Here is a 7,803-nt window from a genome sequence, read left to right on the forward strand (position 1 = left end):
GGCTCCCCCCACACCCCCCCCTTGCTGCAGGCAAGCCAGCTGCAGCTGCTAGACCCAAATTTTTCCCCGAGAGGTCCATGCAGGGTGTCCTGTGTTCCCAGCTGGGCTGCAGGGCTAAAACAGGACAGGGTTCACTCAGGAAATTGTCATTTGCATCGTTGCCTCGAGGATACCATGCAGACAGTGCACAGCGCTCAGTGCCATGGCAGTCCTAGGTAAATACCAGAACCTCTGCTGACCACTGGCCATTGGGTCCCAGTGCCCAAACAAGTTGTGAGCCTTGGGATCTACTACTCTACCCTTCCACTGAGCATCCTACCCCAAGAACGGGCAATGGGGGTGATGCAGCCACTCACCCAAAAGATGGAGCCGCAGAACTCCTCCAGGGCTGTCGACATGGCTCAGGGGAGAAGAGACGGCAGCTCCTTCCCCTCGCTCTGCCTATCTGTGAGACTCCCGGGCTGATGCTTGGAACAAAAGTCCCCACACACCCTCAAGTGGTGTTGGGACAAAAACTCTGATGACACACAGTTAATTGTTAACTTGTGATATTGCACAACACCACAGACCAAAGCAGTGACCAAAAGGGCTTTGGAAACTCCATGGGCTCAGGGGAAGGGAGGAGAGGAAGACCCAAGAAAGAGATCAAATGGGAGATGCAGGGAAGCCACTGTCATAGAGTCACTGTAGGACACCACAGCCATTGCTTAGAAACCATGGTCTTCATCAGTGCACACCAACAGAGGCAAGCTCTTATGGACCCACTGAAGACACTACTTTGGTGCAACAGACCTCTCCTGCCACAATAAGCCTGCAGCATGCTGCCAAAAAGTCCAGCAAAGGCTGGTCCCTCAAGAGCCAAAGAAGACAGTACCCTTTTTCTCGGGTGCCACCCAGCAAGGAGGTCCAGGACACGAGCAGTGCTCAAGGCCTGGGATCTTGCAGCATCCACCAGCTGAGCTGATCACATGCTGCAGCAGTCTTTCTGAGTCCCCAGGATCTGGGTTCCTTTCACCAACTTCTTCTGGCCTGCAGAGCCTGGAGACTTTCCCAGCTCTTCCTTTTGCTTCTCCCTTTCCTGCATCTCTGTAACATGTCTCCATGTTACAGCAGCTGGCTGACCATTCCTGAGGAGGGTGACTGCCACTAAATCATCACCGTGCTGCTTAGAAAGGTGGAGGTTTGGGGACAGGCTACTCTAAGGCTGGAACCAAATTTGCTTTATCATGCATGCTTTTGGGGAGCAGTAGGTGAAACGGGATGGTAGGGCGACTGCAAGGATTCTGCTGTCTCATTGTTCCTGGAGTTAGAAAATAGCTCAGAAGTCAAGGGCGATATAATGAGTAATTGCTCAGGAACAACCCCTTTACCATGAATATCAGAGAAAAGGCCAATGTTCAACTCATTGGTTAATTATTATTGGCTTGTCTGATTAAATCCACTGGTTTTTGTAAACAAAGCTACCCCTAGTGCTAGATCCTCAGGACGGAACCAATACACTGCTGATGAGAGCAGCAATCTGATACAACAGATAAGAAACAAGTGAATGGAGCAGTCACTCCTGCAGCCCTTCCCTATCCAGAGTGCTGACATGATTGTCCTTTGTGCTTGCTGGCACAGGTATCCTCTGGCCTTGTTCATACGCACCTGGAGCGCTTCTGCCAAGAGGACCACTTGTTTGTGACACCCTCCTATTTTATGCTCTGTCCCATCGCTTGTCTCGATTTTCAGTATGTGTCACAGCCCATCCTCACCCCGTTTTCAGTCTCTCCTTCAGAGCTGAAGTGCTTTGCTCAGCACAGGATGCCAGATGTCTTTAATGATCAAAGCAAGCACACCCCCACTTTCTCTACCCTATACCTGGGACATGTTCCTCCTAAAAACCCACAAAGCCACCTCACTGTCCTTCAGCTCCTTCCATAAGACTTCCTTCACTACAATACCCAGAAAATGTTCACTGGCATCAAGCTAATCAAACCTGTAAGAACTCTTTGGCCAACAATACCACACCACTTCCCTGTGCTCCCCTGCCTTTACCCATCTGTTGTCCACCATCTTATAAAGTTTCAAAATTAGGCATTGCTTCATGCCAGTCTCACAGGGTCTGATCCAGGACAGAGGCTTCTGCAAGGCAATCTACAAGTTAGTCCAGCCCTCACTGCTCATCTGTTTCTGAAGGGTTTGTTTCTCTGCTTGTTATGCTGTAACCCCACATGAGCTCAAAAGCTTTTTTTTTTTTTTAATAAAAACTTTACACAAATGGAAAGAACCAAACTCTGTGTTTATGATGCGGGGGTAGTGGGGCTGTGTCAGCAGAATATTGATGTTGAGCTACCGGTATCTTAATCATCACTATGACTCATGAAATCTCACAACATAAGCCATGAATACCTAAATCAGGTATTCTGAACTACATTGACTATAACCACAAATTTAATCATTTCTTCTTCTGAGTTTGGATCCTCCCTGCTGCCCGCACACGTCAGTGCTGAAACAGGCTCTGACACCAGCACTAAGCAGCCATTCCTTTCCCAGCTCCTATGTTGAGAACTACCACATATGATCCCAAGGTGTGTTTTGGGAGACGCTGATACCTCTGATGGATCCATGTGAAAAGGTGGATGTACCCTTTGAGCTGAAGATGCATAGTTAATCTTGGTTATAGGTTTTCAATGACCTGATTCTGTTTAAGGTGACAAAAGGTGCTGTCCCTTTGACAAATACTACATTTTCCTGTACATCCTCACAGGCTATACACTATTGGCAAGATGGGCAGACAAACCTGAACCATGTTTTTTGCTTCCTAAGAAGGTCTACTATCTCTGCTGTCAGGGGGATTCTCTTCAGCTTTGTGGATCTTTCAGAGAGGAGCAGGCAGCGAGAATAAAGGTGCTTTATCTCTGGGTCTCTACTCTTTTAATGGACTACTCCAATGCCATTCAGAGCTTCCATTGGGTATTCTGCAGGGTAGCTGAAATGAGTCTAAGGCTTCAATTCTGACTAGGCAGCAATAACCCAACAGGCAAATTCCCTTGAGCACTGTCTGGAGAACAAGCAGTTTGTACTTCATGTTGGGAAAAGGACCTGGAAACTCCCTGACAAAAAGCACCTTGTTCGCCCAAGGAATCTCATCATACGCCCACCCCACCTCAAGCACTTACAGCCCAGGATACCTCACAAATACCTCACCTAGTCAGTCAGGTAGTTAGAAGCTCCTTCTCATTAGAACTTAATGCATTCATCACCTCTATGTATCAATGTGCTTCTCTCTACCCAGCAGCTGCTGCGTTGCTAATCCCCAGTTATCCTACTGGCTGACCACAGCAGGCCTTGTTTTCCAGCTGTGGCTATGTTTCCTTCCCTGGCATTCTGGATGTGATTGTATTCTCCTCTGGCACAGCAGAGGCCTGATTAATTCAAGCTATGCAACACATATCACATTCATACCTGAAAAATACAAATAAACTTTAAAAAAGCACAGCAAGAGGGGGGCAGCTGCAGTGTTTATTTGACAATCACATGCAGTGCTACACAATTCAGTCCCCCTACTTGCTCAGCTCCCTTCCTCCCAAATACTGCCGAAAAGCTTGTTACCGCAACATCGGGGAACGAGTCCTTTTATTTAAAATGGCCTACATAAGTTTCCAGGCCAGGGACTGGTCATTCAGGGGAAGCCAAGGGAAGAGATGTCAGGCTTCATCACCTAGTTCACATCCTCTGCAGCCTGAGGACGGAAGCAGTACCCGTCTGTCCATGTGGCAGGGAAGACCCTGGAGTCTTGGAGCTCTTGTCCCAGCATGGTGCCTTCCACTACAGAATGTTCTTTGCGATGGCGTTCAGGGTCCTCACTTTGGCCACATCTGCCACCTTTATGGAGTATTCAGGGGCAGAGAAGGATGCTCCCATGGCAACGTTCGGATTTCTGTCAGGAAAACCACTGGTTACTATCTGCAGGTGATATAGATGAGTAAGACACATTAAGAAAAACGTGCTATCTCCCCTAGTCTCAGCAATGGCCAGAGAACCTGCTGGTGCCACCCAAATCAAAGATGAGACAGTAATAGAACGAATAATAATCCAAAGGCAAGAAACAACATCAACAGAAACCCAGTATAGACCTGTGGACAAATGTAAGCCATGCCTCACTCATTCCTCAGAGGCACATCCCACTGGCCTCCCAAATCCAACACGCTTGTGTTAAAGGTCTAAGGCAACTACACCAGAACTCGCCTTCCCGAGTGCCACACCAGTGCACTCACAAGCCCTAGGGCAGGAGTAGCAGAAGAAACGCCCCAAGGATCTGGTTCTGCATGGAGCTTGTGTCCAAATGATGAGCACCGCTGGATTCATACACTGTAGAATACAGAGCCAGGCATCACGATCCCACCCACAAGAGTGCAATTAGCACCCAGGAAGCCGTTTGAAATTTATGCCTGTTCTACAAATTCATGTTCACATTAATCCAGCTTTTCCCTTGTATAGTTTTTCTAAAAAATAAAAATAAATAATCAGTTACCTGAACTTCATCCCTGAGTCCCGGGCTGAGCGAGCAGAGCAGTGAAATTCAGAAGCCGTGGAGCCTTCCAGAATCCTCTGCAGGTTGCGCTCCGTGATGCCACCCCCTGGTGGGAAGAATCCCAATGTCACACACAGCGCAGATGGCACTGTCCCAGACCTGACATCACCCCGGGACCTACTCCCCAAGGGACAAGCGCCATCTACACTGAAGGGAAAAGATAGCCCTTGGGAAAACGGAGAGCCAGGCAGAAAAGAGACGGGAGAAACCTTGGCTCATGCTCTCCCATCGATCTAGAGATGTCCCCAAATCCTCCAGTGAGCACCAGCTGCAGGGCTCTGCCACCCCCAGCTGGCCGCGTGGCCTTTACTCGCACCCGGACAGGAGTTCCTCCTCCTGGGGAGCTGGCTTAGAAAGCCAGATCAGACAGCACATCCCAGGGCAAGAGGCTAGGAAGCAGGGACTAGGGACTACAGGACCTGTTACAGATGACAAAAAAACATCACCTGGCACCACCACAATTCGGCCCTTTGCCTGAAAGAAGAAGAACATGTTAGTTATATTGCTCAGCACTACATCCACACGTGCGTTTGTGGGGCAGCAAAGAAACCTTACATGCAGCGCCCTCCATAAGCTTGTGGATGTCACCATGGCTTACGATTTGTGCACTCTCACCCCTCTTTTTTTGTACTATTCACATTTTACAAGGAAAAGAGGAGAAGAATTTGCAGTTACAGCTAAGACAACTTGTCACCATTTCCTCCTACCTCTCTCTCTCACCTGGCTACCTCTCAGGTATATCTGTTGCATTTTCCTAACAGGAACTGTGAGACCTCCAGCAGGGACCTCACTTTGCTGTTTGCATGGGCTAGTCACACCAGCTGCCAAAACCAACTGCCACTGCCCTCTTCCCAGTCTGTGAGCAAGAACAACCCAACCAGTCTTTGCTGTGGGTGACTTTGGGATCCAGCCCATGTGGACTTGGGAAAACAGATTAAGGCCAAGCCAGAGAGGGAGGGTAAGCGCTCCTTGACAGAAGTTCCCTTATGGAAATGAGGGCTACCATAAAGGAGCTGCCTCCAGGTAATGCCCAGGAAGCTGCCACGGTAACCCAGAAGAGCACAGGGAACACTTACCTGTTCCGCAAGCCTCTTAATTAAGGATAATCCTTCCAGTGCTGAGCTGTCACAGCCACTCGTCAATACCCGCTCAAACCCCAGAGAAATGAGGGTCTCCAGTGCCACCAGAGGGTCGTGCACCATGTCGAAGGCTGAGAGACCAACACAACAGCTCAGAGATCACTCAGCTTATCTTGCTCAAGCCCTGTCCCCCAGCCAGCTCAGAAGCCCAGGAAACAATAAGAAGGGTCCTTCTCACAGCTGGCCACCCCCACAGGGATCCACAGCTCCTGACTATAATGTCCCCCTCACAGCAGTGGCATGGCCACCATGTCCAGCTCCTCAGACACCTGCTCTCCACACAGGGCAGTGACACAGCCCTCAAACCTGGACCCCCTGGACCTTTTCCCTCCTGGGGGAACAGCACAGCCACAGCCTGCTCTTGCACAGCATGCAGAGCTTCCCCCCTCCAAAGAACAACCAAAGTACGTTAAGCTCAGCTCCCTCCACTTTCCCCTGGCAGTGGGGCAGCGGCTGGTCCCTGCCAGGGCCACTGTCCCAAGTGACTCACCTCGGTGAAATGTGACTGGTAGGGGACGGCACACCGCTGCAATAAAAAGACATATGGTCAGTTAGGGCTGGTACAGAGAGTCCCCTGTGCTAGAACCAGAAAAGCACATGAGATGAACCAGGGCAAAGGCTTCTCAGGCCATTCCTGGGGAGCTCAGAAGAGTCCCAGTACTTGCTGGGAACAACGCAGCTGCTGCCGTTCGCTAGGGAAGAGTTCGTCTGCTCTCTGAGGAAGCAATAAACTTTTGTTTTTATGAGTAACACCAAAATCTCCCATCTCATTTGGATCATGCACAATCCTCCTTCCCACCAGAGATGTCTTTGTCTGCAGGAAGAAAGCAGGGAACTTGTATCATCTACCCGGGGAAGGGACAGGACCCGTGCTCTTTGAAAGCAGGAGAGCTGATTTTTGTGATTTCTTTCACTACCTACAATTTCTGCTCTCAGATCACAGCAAACTTCACCAGCTGTACCCTATTTACTGGGCAAAGCTTATTTATTTCTATGAAAAGAAATCCAACTGTCTCCTGTCCTGGAAACACTGCTTCCAGCAGAACACCTCATTGCTCCAGTGGAGGCAAATCCTGACAAGACCCCTCTCTTTTGCTGCATTCCCTACAGCACATTCACCTTCATACAAGAACCTCAGCACCCCACATCACCAGGGAAAGGCTCAGCCCTCTTTAGCTTTGGTTGTAGCTCACAGAAAAGATTTGGAAGCAAATTCTCCTTCTCTCTACGTGTTAGGGGTCTGGACTAACAATCTTCCACTACAGCTTCAGTAGCCTTTGATATGTTTCCATTTTTCTCTCATTCCCTTTTCTCACTAGGTGTGTTAGAGAGAAAAACGAAGATGAGTTGTCAGCTACCCAGAAGGCCAAAGTCCAGGACAGACATATCCTAGACACCTGTAGCAGAGATATAAAGAAAAGAACAAAGGGCAAAGAAAATGAAGAAGGGAGAGAATCCAACAGTTTAATATCCTGATGCCCCCAAAGCTGCTCACTTAAGCCTCTCTCCTTCTCAGATGCTGCTATTATGTCCCAGGTGGCCTCAAACTCTGTGTGGACTGCTTGGGGCAGTGGCCTTTGGTCTGCAAAGCTTCCTACCTATTTCATGTCTCAGAGTTATGACAATACATGAAACCAGAGAAGGTGGCGAGAGATAGCAAGACCACAGACAAGACGTGCGGACCTAAGCACCCTGTGCACTTCTTTCTACAACATCAGGCAGAGTCACACTGAAATCTGAACACTGAACACCCCCAGTCACAGCACAGATATCGCAGAGAGCTCAGCACAGCGCTTCTGACTGGAGACACTCTTACCCAGCAACGCTGTGCAGAGCTCTGTATCAATGCGTCCATCCTCAGTGAGGGCCCCAAACACCAGCCCGTCAGCCCCATGCAGCTTGGCAAGGCGGATATCGGCTTTCATCACTTCCACCTCCCGGTCCGAGTAGAGGAAATCGCCACCGCGAGGTCGGATCATCACGAACACAGGGACACGCACGCATTGCTTCACCACCTGCAGGAGTCCTGGGGGGGGAAGGGAGAGAGGCAGCTCAGCACCCAGCTACGGCAGCTCTAGCCACCGGGGG

General features: G+C 49.6%; 2 protein-coding genes across 2 annotated transcripts in view; both read right to left on the reverse strand.

Moving 5' to 3' along the window:
* ABCC2 (ATP-binding cassette, sub-family C (CFTR/MRP), member 2) overlaps positions 1-398 on the reverse strand; it is a 17,530-nt gene extending 17,132 nt beyond the window's left edge. The window contains 1 exon segment of the mRNA XM_009708646.1: positions 357-398. Coding sequence (XP_009706948.1) covers positions 357-398 — 42 coding nt within the window.
* Positions 399-3,482: 3,084 nt separating this feature from the next.
* CUTC (cutC copper transporter) lies at positions 3,483-7,745 on the reverse strand. Its single transcript, XM_009708647.1, has 6 exons — positions 7,532-7,745; positions 6,206-6,241; positions 5,653-5,786; positions 5,023-5,050; positions 4,517-4,622; positions 3,483-3,922 (listed from the first exon to the last, which is right to left on the reverse strand). The coding sequence occupies exons 1-6, from the start codon at positions 7,692-7,694 to the stop codon at positions 3,811-3,813; spliced, it is 579 nt and encodes a 192-aa protein (XP_009706949.1). The 5' UTR covers positions 7,695-7,745; the 3' UTR covers positions 3,483-3,810.
* Positions 7,746-7,803: the final 58 nt, after the last annotated feature.

Source organism: Cariama cristata, unplaced genomic scaffold (genome assembly GCF_000690535.1).
Source record: "Cariama cristata isolate BGI_N322 unplaced genomic scaffold, ASM69053v1 scaffold42519, whole genome shotgun sequence".
NCBI classification, from domain to species: Eukaryota; Metazoa; Chordata; class Aves; order Cariamiformes; family Cariamidae; genus Cariama; species Cariama cristata.